The 23,018-nt window shown below is 46.4% G+C and overlaps 1 protein-coding gene across 1 annotated transcript in view; it reads right to left on the reverse strand.

The window, feature by feature from the left end:
* The window catches only part of LOC125465630 (uncharacterized), a 76,674-nt gene that overhangs the window by 47,434 nt on the left and 6,222 nt on the right, over positions 1-23,018 (reverse strand). Inside the window, exons 2-6 of the mRNA XM_059638423.1 lie at positions 21,711-23,018; positions 15,496-15,695; positions 14,897-15,068; positions 8,467-8,517; positions 6,260-6,374 (exon numbers count right to left, since the gene is read on the reverse strand). The exon at positions 21,711-23,018 is cut by the window's right edge and continues 107 nt beyond it. Coding sequence (XP_059494406.1) covers positions 6,260-6,374; positions 8,467-8,517; positions 14,897-15,068; positions 15,496-15,695; positions 21,711-22,943 — 1,771 coding nt within the window. The 5' untranslated portion in view covers positions 22,944-23,018. The remainder of the gene's footprint in view (positions 1-6,259; positions 6,375-8,466; positions 8,518-14,896; positions 15,069-15,495; positions 15,696-21,710) is intronic.

Below are 23,018 nucleotides of genomic sequence, written 5' to 3' on the forward strand. Positions count from 1 at the left end.
CCCCTCCTCTCTCACTTAGTCACCCGTTCAGCCGGCCGCTCTAGCCCCCAGTTGCACACTAATCTTTACATTTCGATGCTCAGAAAGTAGCGGCATTAAACAGGCAGAAGGTTGAAACGATCGGGGAGTTCCGGGCTCGAAAACACCCAAAGTGAACATTTCCCTCTGGCCCTTACCTTGTCCACGCTGAGTCAGGATCACTCTGGAGGGGGCGTGGGGGTGGGGGTGGGGGAGAGGTTGACCCCCCCTGAGGTGCACTCCGCAGTAGCCAAGATCGAAGATCACCTGGAGATGTTTACACCTCCCCCCCCCCTCTCTCTCTCTCTCTCTGTGTGGCTCGTTCTGACTCCGAGAGTCTCAGTCTCTGCTCCTGGGAAGGAAAATGACAGCGTCAAGGGATTAATCATTGACCCGAGACAAACAAACTGCAGCAGGAGAGAAGGCGAAAGTTCAGGTTCCCTTCATCACCATCACCCCGCCCAGCTGCTAGTGGGGAATCGCTGGAAGGGGTCCATTCAGGAACCCCCCACCCCCCAGACCCCAGCAATCCTCACCGACAGGAACAGGGAGGGAAGTGGAGCAAACCCGGGAGAAATGGAGTTTATACCGAGACAGTTCCACCTGTAAAACGGGACTGGGCAGCCCCAGTACTTACTAAATAATCACTGTTTCATAAATAAATACAGAAGCCTAACCATATAAATAGAAAGCGGGACATAACACCACACTTCTTCGGAGGCTCACTGATGATGTTACCTAGAATGGTGACGAAACGTCTGAAAACTAACCTTCCCGCTCAGTGCGCAAACTCACATCCAGAAATTGATTTCAGTTCAGAAGAAGCAATTTCAGACTTAAAACGTTAACTGTCCCTTTCCCCACAGATGCTGCTTGACCCGCTGAGTTTCTCCAGCGATTTCTGTTTTTATTATTGAAGGCAGCTTGGCCTTGGAGTTAAAACCGAAAGTACTGCAGAGGCTGTAAATCAGAAACAAAAAATAAACACAAGTTGCTGGAAAAGCTCAGCAGGTCTGGCAGCATCTGTGGAGACAGAGATAAAGTTTCGGGTCCAGGGATCCTTCCTCAGGACTGCAACTAACGCACTGAGCTACAGTAAATCGTATTTCATCCCTCCCTGATCTAACAAAAACAAATCATTCACCCACATTATTTTGCAGACTTCCCCTGGAAATGTGCAGGTTTTGGGGGTTTGAGATAACAAGGTGTAGAGCTGGAGGAACACAGCAGGCCAGGCACCTGTCGAGGAGCCGGAAGGCTGACTCCAGACCCGAAACTTCAGCTTTCCGGCTCCCAGGACACTGCCTGGCCTGTTGTGGTCACCCAGCTCCACACCGTGTTGTCTCACCAGGTCCTCTTAGCTCCGAGTGAGTTTTAACCCCAAGTTTTGGGGGTTTTCCGGCTCCGCCTTTGCGATATGAAATTATTGGTCGCACATTTGCCCACAAACACAGTGCAGTGGGAGGAGAAATGAAAGGCTGTATAATCTCCCAGGGTACTGCTTCCAGGAATTGCGGGGTATTCTCCCTCAGGTACTGAGCACCCCACCATTTCCCATTGCTGTGTGCAATTCAGTTCCTGTGATGTTCAAAGTTGCCGCAACCCGGAGGGGCTGTTGTTGCGGTAATATATAACGGCATCTAAATTCCTCATTGAATTTCGTTGACTTTGCTTTCGTCTTTTCACCCCTTAAAAGCCCCAACACTAGGCAAATCCTGATAACTGAGGACTCTTTAATCGAAAAGAACTCAAGGACTTTCCCTGTATCTTTCCCAAGGCCACTCTGTCACGTACCACGTAAATACACGACATCGTCTGTATGTTTGACTAAGACCTTGTGTAAATAGAGGCATATTTTCTGTTCTTTATTTAATTATCCTTTAAAGTAATTATTGCTTCAATGACAACCTCATATATCCGGCCATAAGCTTTCAGGGTGGGGTAGAATGACCCAGACCGTCAGCCTGCTCAGATAGATTTCAGTCAGCTCAAGAGTTGATACCATCTGACTATTTATTTTGGAAGCATTTGCAGATACAGCCTCCAAGAGTCAGGAACTAATTGTGGGGTAAAAATCAAGAATTGGTGAGCTCACAATTCCATCAAATTTCCAGTTTGAGAATTTGAATTCAATGGAAAAGGAAGCCTTGAAATAAACCGTTTTTCCTTTTTTTTGGTCATTTGTGGAATGTGGGGCATCTCTGGCAGGTCCAGCATTTATTACCTATCCCTAAAGGCCCTGGAGAAGGTGGGGGTGAGCTGCCTTCTTGAACCACTGCAGCCCATGTGATGTAGCTTAGACCCACAATGGCCTTAGGGAGGGAATTCCAGCATTTTGACCCAGGGACACTGGAGAGACACTGATACATTTCTAAGTCAGGACAGTGAACGGTTCGGAGGGGAACTTGCACGGGGTGGTGTTCCCATGTCTCTGCTGCCCTTGTCCTTCTAGATGGAAGTGATTGTGCGTTTGGAAGGTGCTGCGTGAGGATCTTTGGTGAATTTCTGCAGTGCATCATGTAGATAGTACTCACTGCAGTTATGGAGTGTTGGAGGTTGGGGGAGTGGAGGTTTGTGGGTGTGGTGCCAATCAAGCTGCTGCTTTGTCCTCAATGGTGTCAAGTTGTTGCTGCACCCATCCAGGCTAGTGGGGAGTATTCCATCACTCTCTTGACTTGTGCCTTGTGGATAGTGGACAGGCTTTGGGGAGTCAGGAGGTGAGTTACTTGCTGAATTATTCCTGGCCTCAGATCTGATGTTGTAGTCACCGTGTCTTTCTGGTGAGTCCGGTTCAATTTTTGATCAATGGTAACCCCAAGGATATTGATAGTGCGGTTACAGTGATAGCAATGCTTTCTACGGTGCATTTATAAAACTTGTTCAGAGTGTTTGTGGACATGCTGAATTTCCTTTGCCTCCTGAGAAAGTAGAGGTGTTGGTGTTCTTTCTTAACCATACATTGACATGGAATGACCAGGACAGATTGTTAGTGATATTTACACCTAGAGATGAAGCTCGACCATCTCCACATCAGCACCATTGAAACAGACAGGGGTGTATTCTCCACTCCACTTCCTGAAGTCAATCACCAGCTCATTTGTTTTGCTGACATTAAGATGCTTGATCTCCAAAGCCACTGCCGTCTTCCTATTATTCAGGTATGACTGCAGCCAGTGGAGATTTCACCCCCAATAGCCACTGATTTCAGTTTTGTTAGGGTTCCTTGATGCTACTTTCAGTCAAATGTGTCCTTGATATCAAAGGCTGTCACTCTCACCTCACCTCTGGAATTCAGCTCTCTTGTCCATGTTTGAGCCAAGGCTGTAATGAGGTCAGGAGCTGAGTGGCCCTGGCAGAACCCAAACTGGGCGTCACTGAGCAGGTTATTGCTGAGCAGGTGCTGCTTGATAGCACTGTTACTGACACCTTCCATCACTTGGCTGATGGTCAAGAAGATTGAAGATTGCTGTGAATGCTTCAGCCTTATCTTTTGCACTGATGTGCTGGGCTCTTTCATCATTGAGGATGGGGATATTTGTGGAGCCTCCTCCTCCAGCGAGTTGTTTAATTGTCCATCACCATTTACGACTGGATATGGCAGGACTGCAGAGCTATGATCTGATCCATTGGTTGTGGGATCGCTTAGCTGTGTCTATCACTTGCTGCTTTCGTTTGGCATGCAGGTCGTCCTGTTTGGTGGCTTCACCAGGTCGATACCTCATCTTCAACTATGCCTGGTGCCCCTCCTGGCCTGCTCTCCTGCACTCTCCATTGAACCAGGGTTGATCCCTGGCCTGATGGTAATGGTTGAGTGGGGGATATGCTGGGCCACAAGGTTACAGATTGTGCTGGAGTACAATTCTCCTGCTGCTGATGACCCACAGCACCTCATGGATGCCCAGGCTTGAGCTGCTAGATCTGTGCGAAGTCTGTCCCATTTAGCACGGTGATAGTGCCACACAACATGATGGAGGTTAATCTCAATGTGAAGGCGGGACTTTGTCTCCACAAGGACTGTGCGATGGCCACTCTCACCGATAATGTCATGGACAGATGTAACTGCAGCTGGAAGATTAGTAAGGTTGAGGTCAAGTATGTTTTTCTCTGTTGTTGGTTCCCTCACCACCTGCCGCAGATCCAGTCTAGCAGCTCTGTCCTTTCGGACCCAACCAGCTCGATCAGTAGTACTGCTGCTGAGCCACTCTTGGTGATGGACATTGAAATCCCCCACCCAGAGTACATTGTGTGCCCTTGTCATCCTCAGTGCTTGCTCCGAGTGTTGTTCAACATGGGGAAGTACCAATTCATCAAACTAGGGAGGGGATGGTACGTGATGATTGGCAGGAGGTTTTCTTCCCCTTGCTTAACCTGATGACATGAGGCATCAATGTTGAGGACCCCTAGAGCAACAACCTCCCGACTGTATACCACTGTGCCACCCCCTCTGCTGGGTCTGTCCTGCCGGTGGGACAGATATATCCAGGAGCAGTGATGGTGGTGTCTGGGACATTGTCTGTAAGGTATGGTTCTGTGAGTATGACTGTGTCAGGCTGTTGCTTGACTAGTCTGTGAGACAGTTCTCCCAATTTTGGCACTAGCCCCCAACGGGACAGCTTTTCAGGGCCACCAGGGCTGTTTTTTCATCGTCAAGGTGGTTTACGCTGTCTCTAACCCAGTGCTGTATCTGTCCTTGGAGCATTTGATGGGGATGCTATGGAAGAAGCTTTACTTGCAGTTAAAAGAAGAGAGGAGGCTGTAATGTCACTCTAAAAGAAGAGAGGAAGTTCTAATCTGTACCTAACTCTGTGTTGTAGTTGCTGTAATATCATTTGAAATAGACACTGCATGATTTTTATTAGAATGTATTTTCCAGATCACTTCCAAAGAAACTTTATCTCAAAAAAAATTTATTTTCAATGTGCACATCATAAAAACAGAAGCAAAACTTACATTCCTATAGCCATTTACATAATTACAGGACAGCCTACTGAGTTTAAGAGTAATTATGAAGCTCTGTTTGTAATGCAGACACTGTTGCAACACAGGGAATGCAACAGGGTTTTTTTGCACAGCAAGATCCCACCGACTGCAATGCAGTAAGCAATGAGATAAATTTTTTTTGTTGTGACTTTTCTTCAAAATTGATACCCAGCTGAGTGTGCAGACTGGACCTCAGTCTAATGTCCCAGCTGAAAGACAGTGTTGCACTCTGTCAGTGCCTCCCCTGCGAACTTCAGCCGCTTTTACTGGCCAGTGTTGTTGGAGCAGGACTTGTATCACACTCAGAACACACTAAACTGAGGGGAGGCAACGGATTAATGGTATTATTGCTGCACTGTTAGGGAGTTAGGCAGTGTTCTAGGGACCCCAGTTTGAATCCTGCCAAAGCAGCAATCTGGAATTAAAAGTGTAATAATGACCTTAATCGATTTTTGGGAAAAACCCATTTGATTCATTACTGACGTTGAAGGAAGGAAACTGCCATCCTTACCTGGTCTGTCCTACATGTGACTCCAGACCCACAGCAATGTGATTGACTCTTAAACTGCCCTCTGGGCAACTAGAGATGGGCAATAAATGCTGCCTGGGCAGTGACACTCTCATCAGTGAATGAAGAAAAAAAAACTGCAACTCAGAATTCCAGGATAACTGGGAGCAGCAGCCTAGGATGCTGAAGGTGAGACTCACCATCCCGACTTGGAAATATATCATTGTTCCTGCAGTGTGGCTGGGTCAAAATCCTGAAATTCTATCCCTGACTGTACTGTACACTGCATTCAGCACATGGACTGCAGCAGGCTAAGAAGGCAGCTCACCCCCAACTTCACCAGGAAAAACAGGGAAGGGCAATAAATGTCTGCTCAGCCAGTGATGCTCATATCCCACGAGAGAATTATCAAAACAAGTAGCCAGGACACCTTCCTGATCATGGCCCTCACCATTTTTGGAGGGGTTGGGAGTGCAGTCAGTGCGGGGGCGCGGTGGCTTTGGGGGGAGGTGGGAGTGGTTCTTGCACATTCCCTTTTTACACAGGCAGCTCATTACATCACTAATGAGATCCTGGCAGCAACCCGGAGTTTGTGCACATTACACCCACTAACAGCAGAATCACAAAAGATCACAGAATTGTTATGGGGCAGGGAGAGGCCATTCAGCCCTTCATAATAGCTCATGGTTGAAAAAGTTGATATCTAAATGCAAACGTTTCTATTTTCAGCGATATTAATTGAGTTGGACTTTCAGTAATTGCCTTTGGAGCTGCATTCAGAATCATATTCTTGGATTCGCTGTTTGATATATGAGAGTTTATTCTTCAAATACGTGCATCGGTCTTTTTTCTCCACAAAAGCCGGATCCTGTTTCAGAAAATAAACTTTCGTTAGAGGAAAGTAAAGTTATCACATGGTTTGGGAAGTCAGCTCAAATAAGTCTTTCTGTCTCAGTGAAGCCATTCAGAAAGGAGATTAGAATTAGAATTGGAAACAGAGCCAGCTAATAGGCACTGCTTTCCCACCTCTGTGCAGGGGGAGCCTGGTCTCAGATACAATTCCATGATCGAGTCCAACACTGTCAGTGCTAATAGTGGAAAGGACCTGCTTGTATATCAGTGCGATGTGCTGACTGGCCTCCTTCTGTGCCATAAGTATTTCATGTTCCTGAGAAACTCTGATGCAACACAAACTGGGTGAACTCAAATTCAGGGGAGGAAGATCATGGAGTTCAGATTGCTCATTGTACTTTACAGTCGACAGATACAACCTGAACTCTCAAATGTTCCTGAATCATTCATATTTTCCAATTAATTTAAAGCTTCTGTGTAAAAGCAGAGTGGCTGTGGGACCATGAGCGCATAGGAGTAGAGGTAGACCATTCAGCCCACTTAGTCTGTTCTGCCATTTATTGAGGCTGATGGCTGATCTGGTCATCCTCCCCTCCACTTTGCTGTCTTTTCTCCAAAATCCTGCATTCCCCTTACTGATTTATAACATGTCTCTCTCTCAGCCTCAAATATACTGAATGATCTGACCAATACACAAAGCCGGTGCAAAGTTTGTGATTGGTCAATGCCTGACTAAGGTAACATTTTGGGGAACTGGGTATGAATCCCACCTTGGCAGATTAAATTTGAATTCAATAAAATTCTGGAATGAAAGGTCAAATGATGATTGTGAAACCATTGTCGGTTGTTGGAAAAACTCATCTGGCTCATGAATGTCCTTTAAGGAAGGAATCCACCATCTTTACATGCTCTGGCCCACATGTGATTCCAGACCCTTAGCAATGTGGTTGATTTTCAAATGCCTTCTGGATAATAAATGGTCACACAGCAATAAGTTAGGTTGGACCTCAAACAACAAGACAGAATGCAGGAAAGAGATTGAGTGCTTGGTGGCATGGCCTAAAGACAGCAATCTCTCCCTCGATGCCAGCAAAACAAAACAGCTGGTCATTGCCTTCAGGAAACAGAGTGAAGGGCACGCTCCTGAATGTATCAATGGTGCTGAGGTGGACATGGTCAACAGTGTCAAATTCTTGGGAGTGATGGTCACAACAATCTGACCTGGTCCACTCATTTCAATGTAATAGTTAAGAAAGCACAACAACGCCTCTACTTCCATAGGACCTTAAGGAAATTTGGCATATCTATGATGACTCTTATCATTTTTTATGTGTGCACCATAGAAAGCATCCTATCAGGATGCATCACAGTGTGATATGGCAACTACTGTTCCCAAGACCGCAAGAAACTACAGAGGGTTTGTGAGCACAGCCCGGTCCATGTGTAAGCCAATTGTCCATCCATTGACTCCAACTATACCTCTTGCTGCCTTGTGAAAATAACCAATATAAGCAAAGACCCCTCCCATCCCAGTTATGCTCTCTTCCACCCTCTTCTATCGGCAGAAGATATGAAAGTTTGTAAACACATACAAATAAATTCAAGAACAGATTCTCTGCCACTGTTATCAGACTTTTGAACAGACTTCCCAAATATTAATTTTGATTTCTCTGCCTGCACCTTCTCTGTGGCCGTAACACCGTATTCTACACTCTGTTCTGCTACCACGATGCACTTTGTGTGCTACAGTCTGCCTGTACAGCACACAAAACAACACTTTCCACTCTATCTCGGTACGTGATAACAATCAATCAATGGCCACACCCCATGAATGAATATATGAATATAAAGAGGCCACCGACATCATTGGCTACACTGCCAGTACTGAGCAATCAAATAAGAAGAATCAATTCCAGGCACTCAAATACATTGAATCTGATTTTCTGCTGATTCTAAAATGAGTTTTTCTAAATTGAGTTCAGATACAGATCAGCCATGATCTAATTGAATGGTGGAACAGAATGAACCCGGACTCCCAATCCAATTTATTACTCTTCTTACTCCCTGTCCATCCTGTCAACATGCCTGTTGTGATGGAGAATACTTACATTGATTTTTTCCTTGTAATCTTTAAGGATCTTCATTATTCGTTTGTGTTCCTGGAAAGCGAGAGGGTAGGGTTAGAATCTGAGAAGATGTATAATTTGTCGGTCGATTAACAGCATTGCCTGGTGTGTCTCTGGATAATTCTTTGGTTCAGTCAGACTTGTGAACTTGAACTGTACTCAGAGTGTATTTGCCCGGGTGTCGCTGTGATTTTAACTCTCTGATTTAATTCCTGTCACTGTGGGACACTTGGAGAGAAAACCTTTTTAGGTTTCTCCTTCTTTAGGCCCCTTCATCATTTCTCTCATGCACAGATATTCTGTTCTCTTTCTTCCTTGCCCATCAGAATGCTGTCTCGGAGGGGTCAGTGGGTAAATGGAGCCTCCTGTGGAGCCTCACAGGGAATTTAGGGATGTAGGCCAGTTGATCTCTGATTGGGTATTCATAGGTCTGTTACAATTGATGTTAGAAGTCATTGAACTCAGAGCCCAGGTTGGAGATGGGGCAAGGGAGAAAAACAGGAGTTAGTCACCTGATGCAGGTAATCTTTCCAGATGCTGCAGGGGAAGTGGTGGTATAGTAGTAATGTCACTGGACTAGTAATCTAGAATTTGGACTAATGTTCTGGGCTCAGAAGTTCAAATCTCAACCTCAAATCTCAAATATTGGAATTCATTATTTTATTGGCGACCATATAACAACTGTTGATTACTGTTAGAAACCCATCTGGTTCACTAATGTCCTTTAGGGAAAGAAATTTCCATCCTTTGCAAGTCCTTGGCTCCCCAAAAGTGGCAATGTAATTGGTAAAGGTGGCAGAGAAGACATTTAGTACACTTGCCTTCATCTATAGAACATAGAACATAGAACATTACAGCACAGTACAGGCCCTTCGGCCCTTGATGTTTTGCCGACCTGTCATACCGATCTCAAGCCCATCTAACCTACACTATTCCATGTACGTCCATATGCTTATCCAATGACGACTCAAATGTACTTAAAGTTGGCGAATCTGCTACCGTTGCAGGCAAAGCGTTCCATTCCCTTACCACTCTCTGAGTAAAGAAACTACCTCTGACATCTGTCCTATATCTTTCATCCCTCAATTTAAAGCTATGCCCCCTCGTGCTCGCCGTCACCATCCTAGGAAAAAGGCTCTCCCTATCCACCCTATCTAACCTTCTGATTATTTTATATGTTTCAATTAAGTCACCTCTCAACCTTCTTCTCTCTAATGGAAACAGCCTCAAGTCCTTCAGCCTTTCCTCTTAAGACCTTCCCTCCATACCAGCAACATCCTAATAAATCTCCTCTGCACCCTTTCCAAAGCTTCCACATCTGTTGGAGCATTGAGTATAAAAGTTGGAAAGTCATGTATAAACTTTAGTTAGGCCTCATTTGGAGGTATTGTGTGCAGTTCTGGTCACCACACTATAGGATGTGGAGGCTTTGGAGAGGGTAAGAAAGAGGTTTACCAGGATGTTGCCTGGAATGGAGTGGATTAGCTCTCAGGAGAAGTTGGATGAACTTGGATTGTTTCACTAGAGCATTGGAGGCTGGAGCAGAGTGGGGCTGGCGGGGGAGTGGGGGGGTGACCTGATAGAAAAATATAAAATAATGAAAGGCATACATAGGGTGGATAGATGGGAGTCTTTTTCTTTGGGTAGAAATGTCAAATACTAGGGGGCATAGGTTTAAGGTGAGGGGGGAATGTTTAAAGGAGATGTGTGAGGTGGGTATTTTACGCAGAGGGTGGTAGGTGCCAGGAATTCGCTGCCAAGGAAGGTGGTAGAAGCAGATCTATTAGCAACATGTAAGAGGCATCTTGGCAGATATATGAATAGGCAGGGAACAGAGGCATATGTACAATGAGCTGGCAGATGGGATTAGTTTAAAATGGCATCATGGCTGGCACTGTTATGGTGGGCTGAAGGGCCTGTTCCTGTGTTCTATGTTTTATGTTGTGTGCTTACCAGGTCTGGCCTGCATGTGATTCTAGATGCCACAGTAATTGACTCTTAACTGCCCGCTGCCCATTTGGGAGTGGGTAATAAGCACTGGCCTGGCCTATCCCACAAACGATTAAAATGAAACGTCAGGTGCACAATCTGACAGAAATCTGAGACTGAATATTGTTGCATTAATCACTGTCTCGCCTGGATGTGCATGTGATTGTTAGCAGTGATTAGAACTGCCATGGAGCATGAACTCAGCCAAGCAAAGCCCTTCCTCGAAATTCAACAAACTCTCCAACACACAGCAACTGTGGGCTTTTTGAAACCAGTGGAATATTTTTCAATCCTTATCAACTCTTTATCAGCAGCTCAGAGACCAAGAAACAGAAGCAGAGTGTTGTTAAATATTTGCTGCTAACAGATGGTGTGTGTTGGGCCCTGCTCTTATGCACAAACATTAGTTCCTGACTCATCAAGCGTCTTTTTCTGGTGCACATAGCAGAAGGACAAGAGGGGCCCTGTGTTTTCTATCCTGACTTACACAACCTTGAAAGATCTCAAACTGCTTTATGGCTAATGGGATACTCTGTGAAATATCACCAGCGACATTTAATAGAAATCATGACCGTCTAGGAATCCCCCACCAATGTCGGGGACACCACCCACACCCTCCACATCCTCCAAGACTTCCAATTCCCTGGCCCCCAACACCCAGTCCCTGTACACTTGTATCCCCCACGCGGATGGTCTGAAAGGCCCCCGCTTCCTCCTCTCCCGCAGGTCCAACCAGCCCCCCTCCACCGACAGCCACATCCACTTTTAACTGAACTCGTCCTCACCCTCAACAACTTCCCCTTCAACTCCTCCCACTTCCTACAGACTAAGGGGGTTGCCACGGGAACCCGTACGGGCCCAAGCTATGCCTGCCTCTTTGTAGGTCACATGGAACAATCCCTCCTCCACAGTTACACTGGCCCCATCCACCACCTCTTCCTCCGTTACATCAATGACAGTATCGGTGCCACCTCACGCTCCCACAGGTGCTTGAACACCTTCCACTCCAACCTCAAATTCACCTGGACTATCTCTGATACCTCTCCCTCCTTCCTGGACCTCTCTGTCACCATCTCTAGTAACTGCCTCAACACTGATGTCTATTTCAAGCCCACCGACTCCCACAGCAACCTAGACTACACCTCCTCTGACCCACCTTCCTGCAAGAATGCGATCCCTTACTCCCAATTTCTTTGCCTCCACTGCATCTGCTCCTAAGATGGAGCATGTCACTCCCGCACATCCCAGATGTCCTTGTTTTTAAAGGGCCGCAGCATTTCCCCCACCCACGGCAGTGATTGAAAATGCCCTCAACTGCACCTCTTGTATTTCCTGCACTTCTTCCCTCGCACCCCATTCCTGCAACAAAAAGAAAGACGGAATCTCCCTTGTCCTCACATATCACCCCACCAACCTCCGCATCCAGTGTATCATTCTCTGCCACTTCCGCCACCCACAATCCGACCCCACAACCAATGTTATATTTCTGTCCCCACCCTGATCTGCCTTCTGTAGGAACTGCTCTCTCTGCAACTCCCTTGTCCGCTCCACACTCCCTATTAGCCCCACTACCCCGGCACTTTTCACTGCAACCGCAGGAAGTGCTACACCTCCCCCCTCACCCCCATCCCAGGAACCAAAAAAACCTTCCATATTAAACAGATGTTCACCTGCACATCCACCAATGTGGTATAGTGCATCCACTGCTCCCGATGTGGCCTCCTCTACATCGATGAGACCAAGCAGTGACTTGGAGACCACTTTGCAGAACACCTTCGTGTGGTTCGCAATAAATGACAACAACTCCCAGTTGCAAACCACTTCAACTCCCCCTCCCACTCCCACTCTCTGGGTGATATGCCTATCCTGGGGCTCCTCCTGTGTCACAATGACGCCACCCGCAAACTGGAGGAGCAGCGCCTCATATTCTGCCTCGGGAGCCTACAGCCGGATGGCCTAAACATGGAATCCACCAGTTCCAAAATCCCCCCAGCCCCCAGCCTCAAACCATGACCAAACATTCCCACTCATCCTCACATCCTTGACCCGACACAATCCGTCCGTCTTTTTTCCCACCTAGTTGCCCCTCCCACCTCACTAACCAATCCCCACCACTGCCTACCTGCACTCACCTATCACCATCCCACCTACCTTCCCCAGCAACGCCCCTCTTTGTTTATTTCCTAGCTCCCTTCCCCCTCCCCCATTTCTGAAGAAGGGTCCCGACCCGAAACGTCAGCTTTCCTGCTCCTCTGATGCTGCCTGGCCTGCTGTGCTGCTCTAGCTCCACACTGTGCTATCTCTGACTCGAGCGTCTGCAGTTCTTGCTAACTCCAAGCCAATTAATTGCACCCCCGATCTCACAAACAGACACGAGATCACGATAACAAAGGATAAACATTGTCCATCAGCTGTGGGGAACTCCCTACTTGTCCTCAAAACTGGAAGGCGATTGGATCTCTCACATCCACATGAAGCTGCCAGACTGGGCCTTGGTTAACAGTGAAATACCTCTGACAATGTAGCACTGCAATCAAGTGTTAACCTGGATTTTGGAAGCAAATAACCTAGGTTCATTTTCTGAAGGAGGACAGAGAGGTTCTCCCCACTATCCTGATCAATACTTACCCCTCGACCAGTAGGTTACCCGGTTACTTATTGCTGATTGTGGGAGTTCACTGTGCACTAATTGCTTGCTGCATTTCCTTAAAGTTCAACATCAATTACACTTCAAAACAAAATTGATGTGTTGTAAAGAGCTTTGGTATACTCCGATCATGAAAGACATTGTAATGTTTGACTTATTTCTTTATTTTTCTACCTCTGTCACTAAGATTTTGTACTTAGGCACTTTGTACCTAAGATGGTTTAATGTGTGGCTGCATTGCACACTTTTTGCTGTCCTTTTATATCCTGTACTTGAGCACATGTGACAATAAAACCTAAATCTAAAGCTATCAAAATGCAAATGTATTTTTTTTGTTCTCACCCAACAACTGCACATAATTTCCGGACAGTGTTTGGAATGGACAGCAGGAACCCCAGATTATTCCTCCCGACTGTATCTCAGGGGTTCTGAAGCCATTTATAGACTTTCTCACTTTCTAATGATCACAACAATAGGAGACTTATTAAAATGGGAGTCTTTCCTCGGGATAAGATCCAGGTTTGAGCACTAGGCTGCTCTAGGCAAACTATTATTGCTGCTGTCAGGACTCCTGGCTCCTGAATGAGTTCTGTCCAATAGTTAGGAGTGTGAAAACACTACTGGACCCAAAACAGTTACGGCATTTTTCACTGTTATGATTTTATGATCTTGAGATCAATTCTGTCTGGTCAGTGCATGTTTACTGGAATTTCATTGATGTCTGAACTAGGCACAAAGGAAAGGGACTGAGATAGAGAGAAAGGGAGAGAGCAATAAAAAGGGGAAGGGAGAGAATTAAATAACTCAAGAGGACAAAGCAAAAAAAAGAGACACTGTGTGTTATTGGAACCATCAGAATGAGTTGTTTTTGCCCTGTTCCTGAACAGTGCTGCCAGGCATCCTGGGAAACAGAATATGACAGTAAGGCAGTTATGTTAAAATTATATAAAAAACTGGTTTGGTCTCATCTAGAGTACTGAACCCTGTTCTGGTCACCAGGCTTTAAGAACGATGTGAAGGCATTAGGGACAGTGTGAAAAAGATTCACAGGAATACTTCCACGTTTGAACTTCAGTTCTGTTGGCAATTGGAGAATTTGGTACGATTTGTAGTAAAGAAGGTAGAGAGGAGATTTGAGGGAGGTGTTCAAAATCATAAGGGGTGTGTGGGAGAGATTGTTCTCTGTGGTGGAAGGGTCAGATGCAGAGAGCACAGAATTGACAAAAGAAACAACAGAGACCTGAGGAAGAACTGTTTCAGAAAGGAAGAGATTAGAACCTGGAATATATTGTCTGAGATTGTGGAGGAGGCAGATTCAATCAGTGCTTCTAAGAGAGAATTAGATTATTATCTGAATAGGAAATAAGTATAGGGTTTTGAGGGGAACACTGGGCAGTGGTATGAGGTGAATTGCTCCTTGATGAAACTAGCACAATCAGAATGGGCTGAATGACCTTTCTCTATGGTGTAACCATCCTAGAATTCTAACTCTGGTTAAATGCATTTTCAGAAGTTTCATCAAAGGTCTTTATCTTAAAGAATAAATAAGCAGAGGTGATCGAAGGAAATGAAAATAGACAACTGTAATCTCTCTAAGGTTTCTCTGCCTTGTTGCCTGCTGCAGTGTCTTCGAGATTGTTTCCCTGATTTGTAGAAACTCCAGGATAATCTTGGAAGGTTGGCAATGCCAATTTGGAAAGGGAAATGTTTTTTGTTTCAAGTGGCCCACTGACTCATGACCTTCCTGTGCCACTACTGACCTACTTACTTACTTACCTCTGAACTCTCTGTGTAGCGAGGCAGTTTCTCAATGAGAACTTTCAGCTCTTGGAATTTTTTGTTGGCCACGTGTATCTCAGAGTGTAGTTCCCTGTATTCTGCATATTGGTCGTTGAATACGCCCTTATATCTCTCCCGTTCTTCTGCAGACTCAATCTTTGGGTACTTTCTATAAGAGGACAAAGTGCAGTTTACATGTGGTCAGTGTGTGAGCTCACTCTCCATTGAGCTGTGACATCTCACTGTAATATTAATGATTCATTAGGTTACACTCACCAGCAAGATGAATGCATTTCCGAGTTACAGTCAACAACAGCAACATGCATTTAGATGGCAGCATTAATCAGCTCAGTTAAACTATAATTCAAGCTTGGTAGTTAATTGTCAGCCATCATTAACTGATCAATTCACCACAGCACAGCCTCTACCAGAGCTCACTAGCCAACAATCAGCACTGTCCTCTCATAAAGTGTAGATGTTGGGTTCTTCCTTGAATTGGTACTTTTGTGAACTGTCCTGATGGAAAGTTTGAACAAAATGTCTTTTTACAGCATTAGTCAAACTCTATTGTACCAAATGCAAATAAATATCCTTACGTTACATAATCAGGAATTATGAGGGGCTTTGGGATATATCCAGCCGGAATGGATTTGTTGAGGGTCCCAGGAGCATTGGAGCAGAGCTGAATGTTTCTGGTGGCCATCTCCTCTCGGGGCTGAGATGCGTTTCTCCTGAATGGCATGTGCTTGAATGAAAATGGCCGTTTCTGTGTCATCATCACTGCAGCTGTTTTACGCTACAAAAGAAAACATCAAATTAGATGGACCAGAAACTTGCTGCTGGCAGGAGAATTGGGGGTGGAGAGAGTGAATAAGCCCAAGTACCAAACATTATGGACTTCAGTAAGGTATTTGATAAGGTTCCCCATGGTAGGCTCATTCAGAAGGTCAGTAGGAATGGGATACAGGGGAACTTAGCTGTCTGGATACAGAATTGGCTGGCCAACAGAAGACAGCGAGTGGTAGTAGAAGGAAAATATTCTGCCTGGAAGTCAGTGGTGAGTGGGGTTCCACAGGGCTCTGTCCTTGGGCCTCTACTGTTTGTAATTTTTATTAATGACTTGGATGAGGGGATTGAAGGATGGGTCAGCAAGTTTGCAGACGACACAAAGGTCGGAGGTGTCGTTGACAGTGTAGAGGGCTGTTGTAGGCTGCAGCGGGACATAGACAGGATGCAGAGATGGGCTGAGAGGTGGCAGATGGAGTTCAACCTGGATAAATGCGAGGTGATGCATTTTGGAAGGTCGAATTTGAAAGCTGAGTACAGGATTAAGGATAGGATTCTTGGCAGCGTGGAGGAACAGAGGGATCTTGGTGTGCAGATACATAGATCCCTTAAAATGGCCACCCAAGTGGACAGGGTTGTTAAGAAAGCACATGGTGTTTTGGCTTTCATTAACAGGGGGATTGAGTTTAAGAGTCGTGAGATCTTGTTGCAGCTCTATAAAACTTTGGTTAGACCGCACTTGGAATACTGCGTCCAGTTCTGGGCGCCCTATTATAGGAAAGATGTGGATGCTTTGGAGAGGGTTCAGAGGAGGTTTACCAGGATGCTGCCTGGACTGGAGGGCTTATCTTATGAAGAGAGGTTGACTGAGCTCGGTCTCTTTTCATTGGAGAAAAGGAGGAGGAGAGGGGACCTAATTGAGGTATACAAGATAATGAGAGGCATAGATAGAGTTGATAGCCAGAGACTATTTCCCAGGGCAGAAATGGCTAGCACGAGGGGTCATAGTTTTAAGCTGGTTGGTGGAAAGTATAGAGGGGATGTCAGAGGCAGGTTCTTTACGCAGAGAGTTGTGAGAGCATGGAATGCGTTGCCAGCAGCAGTTGTGGAAGCAAGGTCATTGGGGTCATTTAAGAGACTGCTGGACATGCATATGGTCACAGAAATTTGAGGGTGCATACATGAGGATCAATGGTCGGCACAACATTGTAGGCTGAAGGGCCTGTTCTGTGCTGTACTGTTCTATGTTCTATGTTCTATTATTCGATCAAAATGTTGGCAGGTTTCGTTCTCAAGTCATGGCACTGGATGCCAATTGGGAGCGGAGAGTCTGGCACACACTCCCTCCCCTACTCTATCTCAATCCAAAAGTCCTTTGTTGGCCTTACAGGCTCAAACACAGTGACCATGTACATTCATATAACGTGTCTCATGGAGAAAACACTCTGAGGTGCTTCATAGGAGAGCTAGCAGGTAAAAGTAGACAGTATATTAAGACAGTTGATAATAGATTTTAAGGAACATCTTATAGAAACAGACAGGGTTGGAGAAGTTTAGTGAGGAAACTCTAGGGCATGTGTTTGAAGCAGATAAAATTACCAGTGATGCAATGATGGAAATCAGGGATCCGCAGAGGTCAGAATTAGAGGGGTGTAAAAATCTTACAGGGCTGTGGGGCAGGTTACAAAAATGGTCATATTCTTATTTATTAGATACTTTAGAGACTTTTTAAGTGACACTTGGATAGGCACATGGATGATAGTATAATGTAGGGTATACAGGGTAGTTTGATCTTAGAGTAGGATAATAGATCGGCACAACATACTGTTCTATGTTCTATGTTCTGTAATTGGCCCAATAATTGATCCCTCCTCATGGAGTGATTAACACAATGGGCTGGTTGACTTAAAACATTAAGACACAGGTTATAAACAGATATGACTTTAGACAGCTGATTTCTGTTTGCATGCCTACAGACCCCCGGCCAGACAGAGTCAAAACATTGTATACACACAGCACATGGAGGCATTAAAAGTGAGCTCTCTTAAAGGAGACATACACAAGGAACAGGCAGGTGGCGACATCATGCAAGGAGTCAGAAGTTAGGATAACAGTAGCTCTGAGAAATAAAAGATACATTTTGTCAATGGTTTTAGTCCAGCACTTGTCTCGAGAATTCCTAAAAAAAAATTCAAGGGGAAAGCCAACAAATCTCTGTGGGAACTTCCCTGCCAATCAGAGTCCGCCTGCCCACCAACCAGCACTTTCCTTTCTCGCTGTGTAAATATTAGTCTGTTCCTGGAATTGGTATTCTTGCAAATTGTCCTGATGAATGTTAGATGGAAAATTTCAACACAATATACTTTTTCTTTTAGCAATACTTAAGTTCAGTATGACCAAATGACTATAAGGAATCTTAAACTGGAGTATTGTTGGACTGGGAGCTCGGGCATGGGCGGGAGTGCTGAGTACAGGGGAAGATGAGGGAATGGGGTTTTGTCTGAATTAGGAATATGGAACAGATAGGGGGATAGAGTGTTGGAGGTGGGTGTTGGGGAGGAGGGTGTTGCAGGGAGAGTGGTAGGGGTAGAGTGTTGGGGTGAAGGGTACGGGTGGACTGTGTTTGGAGAGGGTGTTTGGGGGACTGTGTTGAGGGGAGAGTGTTGGGGGTTAATATGTGGGGGAGGCTGTTGGGGAGAATGGTGTTTCAGAGAGGGTGTTGGGGTGATGGTGTTTGAGGATAACGTTTGGGGAAGGGTGTTGGGGAGATAATGCATGGGAGAAGTGTGTTGGAGGAAGTTTTGGTGGGAGGGTGTTGGGGGGAGGGTGTTGGGGAGAGGTTTTGTTGGGAGGGTGTTGGGGGAAGGTTTTGGTGGGAGGGTGTTGGGGGAGGGTGTTGAGGGGAGGTTTTGGTGGGAGCGTTTTTGGGGGAGGTTTTGTTGGGAGAGTGTTGGGGGAGGTTTTGTTGGGAGGGTGTTGGAGGAGAGTGTTGGGGGGAGGTTTTGGTGTGAGGGGGTTGGGGGGAGGGTGTTGACGGGTGGTTTTGGTGGGAGGGTGTTGGGGGAGGGTGTTGAGGGGAGGGTATTGAGGGGAGGGTTTGGTGGGAGCGTTTTGGGGGGAGGTTTTGTTGGGAGAGTGTTGGGGGAGGTTTTTTTGGGAGGGTGTTGGAGGAGAGTGTTGGGGGGAAGTTTTGGTGTGAGGGGGTTGGGGGGAGGGTGTTGACGGGTGGTTTTGGTGGGAGGGTGTTGGGGGAGGGTGTTGAGGGGAGGGTTTGGGTGGGAGGGTGTTGGGGGAGGGTGTTGAGGGGTGGCTTTGGTGGGAGGGTGTTGGGGGAGGGTGTTGAGGGGATGGTTTGGGTGGGAGGGTGTTTGGGGGATGTTTTGTTGGGAGAGTGTTGGGGGAGGTTTTGTTGGGAGGGTGTTAGGGGGAGGGTGTTGGGGGAGGGTGTTGGGGGAAGGTTTTGTTGGGATGATGTTGGGTAGGGTGTTGGGGGGGAGGGTGTTAGGGGGAGGTTTTGTTGAGACAATGTGGGGAGGGTGTTGGGGAGAGGTTTGGGTGGGACTGTATTAGGAGAAGGTTTTGTTGAGAGGATGTTGGGGGGAGGGTTTTGGGGGGAGGGTTTTGGGGGAGGGTGTTGGGGGAGGGTGTTGGGGTAGTGTGTTTGGGGGAGGTTTTGTTGAGAGGGTGTTGAGGGGAGGTTTGGGTGGGAGGGTGTTGGGGGGAGGGTTTTGGGGAGGGTGTTGGGGGGAGGGTGTTCTGGGAGGTTTTGCTGGGAGGGTGTTGGGGGAGGGTGTTGGGGGAGGGTGTTTGCGGGAGGTTTTGATGTGAGGGTTTAGGGGGAGGGTTTTGTTGAGACGATGTTGGGGAGAGGTTTGGGTGGGAGGGTGTTGGGAGAAGGTTTTGTTGAGAGGGTGTTGGGGAGGGTGTTGGGGTGAGGTTTGGGTGGGAGGGTATTAGGGGAAAGTTTTGTTGAGATGGTGTTGGGGGGAGGGTGTTGGTGGGAGGGTGTTGGGGAGGGTGTTGGGGGAGGGTGTTGGGGAGGGTGTTAGGGGAGGGTGTTGGGAGGAGGGTGTTGGGAGGAGGGTGTTGGGGAGAGGTTTGTTGGGAGGGTGTTGGGGGAGGTTTTGTTGGGAGGGTGTTGGGGGAGGATGTTGGGGGAGGTTTGGGTGGGAGGGTGTTGGGAGGAGGGTGTTGAGAGTGGGTGGGGTTGCTGGTGGAGATGGTGTTTTGCTGGGACGTCTGGAAAAACACAAATTGAAACTGGACACAACAGGAAGCTTGGCGAATGCTTCAGTTGTAGATGGCTGAGGGAGCAGCTGAGTTAGGGGAACATCGCCATGGTGAAGGTGGGTGTTCATGTGACACAGAAGGCTTAGAAATGAACTGCAGCAGTTCAGGAAGGCAGCTGCCCACCACTTCGTCAAAGGCAAACTAATACTGGCTGGCCAGCAACTCCCACGGGCGAATATTAAAAACCCAGCTCTGGGTCAAGGTTGTGAAGAATGTGGTTCAGCGATGGACTGTTTCCCAGGTAGAGGTATGTTTGGTAATTTTGGAATAGAATTTGTAGTGAGGTCTGAATGTAATGGTTTCACTTTCCCAATATTTAATTGAAGGAAGTTTCTGCTGATCCACCATTGGTTGTTGGATAAACTCTCCGATAACTGAGTAACTGTGGAGGAGCTGACAGAGATAGTGGTGTGTTAGAGATGGGTATCATTATTATTGTCACAATGACAAAAAATATTGTCTATTGTTCCAGAAACACTTTATCCAATTTAATATCTGGGACCTTTATGAATTGAAAGGTTTTAAAATGAAAAGGCAGAGTTGAAATGCCCATAAGCTTTATCTAATCACACAGATTGGTCAAGTATCATGAAACCATCACAAGACTAAACAAAAGACAACCAGAACTAAAATTAACATTTTTTTCCTCAAGTCAATGAAACCAGTCAAACATTTCAACTCTTGAAAAAGTCCTTATCACTTATCTGATTTGCACCATTGTGAGAAGCTTCACATTTTGGAGATGAAACATTGCCTACAGACGGAACACATAAACAGGAGCTTTTTGTGAGAACCAGAAGAGTTGGATTTTTGACTGCTGTGTGCTTGATGATATTTTGATTGGAGAAAATTATAGATGAGTGCTAAAACAGAAGTCAGAATTTTTGATGCGACAGGTTGGAAAGTTGGAGGAGAGGGGAGCTAATTCACTCCTCCTCACCTGGTCATAATGGTATCCATATAAAACTAACACAGGACTTTCAGATGAAGTGACTGAGGGGTAGTGGGTAGATGAGAAATATCAAGGTGCAGGGAAACTGGGGACACCAGAGGTAACGGTGTAGGAGTAGGAAGATAAGCCATTGCAGGTGATTCTGTGCCTGCCATTGGATTGATAAGAGCTGAACAAGCAGAGAGCAGTCACACTCAGCTAGATGGTGTTGGAGGAGGTTGGCACTGGGAGAGGATAGAGATGGTCACCATCTCCAAGGTAACGGGCAAGTTGAAAAGGACAAGAGGAAACACTCAACACAGTTACAAAAGAAAACAAATCATATGTGACTTTGATAAGAATGGTTTCAATTCTGTGTCAAACATATCTGCGTTTGAACTTCACTTCTACCAATAAATTGTTGTAAAGGGGTTAAAATTGCTTCAGAGATAGCAGGAACTGCAGATGCTGGAGAATCTGAGATAACAAGGTGTGGAGCTGGATGGACACAGCAGGCCAAGCAGCATCAGAGGAGCACAAAAGCTGATGTTTTGGGTCTAGACCCTTCATCAGAAATGGCTGAAGAAGCGTCTAGGCCCAAAACGTCAGCTTTCCTGCTCCTCTGATGCTGCTTGGCCTGCTGTGTTCATCCAGCTCTACACCTTGTTATCTCAAACTGTTGTAAAGTGTTGGTTCATTTTGTGAGATTCAGCTGCTCAGATCTAACAGTATTCCTCTACAATATTGTCGATGACTTCAGAGTGGACATTGTGTCAACTCAGCTGTTAATGTTACAGAGTGTACCTGGTTCCGAAAGGCTTCTCTTGCCTTTCTCCTCAGTTCATGACGCCACACCTTTAGACATACGACTGCACTGACCAGGTACAGGAGCATGTTGATGAACAGGAAGCTTGCTGCAGCAATTTGCCCACTCTCCACACGGCACAGCTGGTAATACAGGGGGCTGTTGGCTATCATGGTATAGCACAGACCCCCGAGACTGAAACTATTGACGTAGACGATGCCAGCTGCCATGCACAAGAAGAAAAGGCAAGTGTTCATTATGAATTCAGTCAATGGCCACCAATCAGAGTCAAGGAGAATGGTTCTATAATACAGAGTGAGTCCCAGGATGAGGAGGCCCACTGTCACAACCCAGGCCAGACCAGCCATGACCAGGACAAAAGGGGTTTTGGGTCCGCTGTAGTAATAATTGTCCCCAAGCCCAAAGCTGGGGAAAGATCCCCCAAGGACATTGTACCATTGGTTATCTTTCTGAATGTATGCACACACACAGGCAAATACCATTGCTCCAAAAAGCAGCTCCATGACTCCCAGCACCCGCAGCAATCCTGGCCAAGACTTCATGTACGCGTGTTTGAGTTGGTAGACATGGATCATCTCCGAGTAGCTCTGGGCTGATTCGGGCTGTTTCTCTGTGGGATCAGTTAGAGATGTGGCTGCTGTTTCCCGTTTCACCCCCCAGTCTGCCATACTCGGGTGCGTACCTTTGGCTGCTTGCTGAGAGCCCTCCTCAGAGAGGTCACTGCCTAGTGATGCAGTCCGCTGCCGGCTCAGAAGGGGTGACACTGGTGGTGAGCTTTCCTCTGCTCCCCACACTGAGTTCAAATTGAATATCTGCCTGGAACGCCCACGACGGCCCCTTAGGAAATCCTTCCAAGAGTCAGGGATGAATTTTCTCTTTGGCTTGATGTCAGGCACATTCATTTCCAGTTCGGCTTCACCCACTGGTGGCTGCAGGGGTAGTGGGGGTGGCTCATCCACGGCTGTGAACATATCCTCCTCCTCCTGACTGGGACTAGTCCTTGAGCTTGACTTCAAATACATGGGCACTGTGGGCCTCTCTGGGTCAGAATGCTCAGCCTCTCGGTCATTGGCTGCTGTCCAGCTCCTGCTGTAGCCATTGGTTACAGTCCTCCAATCCAAAGACATTGTTCCTAGCCTCCCTGTTTTACTGCTCCAACTAAACCAAACTAGCCAGCGTTTGACTACAGGTAGTGTATGTGCGTTTACCATAAAAACCTTCAAATGTAGCTTCCAGCAGCTTGAGTTTCTCAAATCTCTTGATGCTTCAATCACTTCAGTACATCA

Source organism: Stegostoma tigrinum, chromosome 30 (assembly GCF_030684315.1).
Source record: "Stegostoma tigrinum isolate sSteTig4 chromosome 30, sSteTig4.hap1, whole genome shotgun sequence".
NCBI classification, from domain to species: domain Eukaryota; kingdom Metazoa; phylum Chordata; class Chondrichthyes; order Orectolobiformes; family Stegostomatidae; genus Stegostoma; species Stegostoma tigrinum.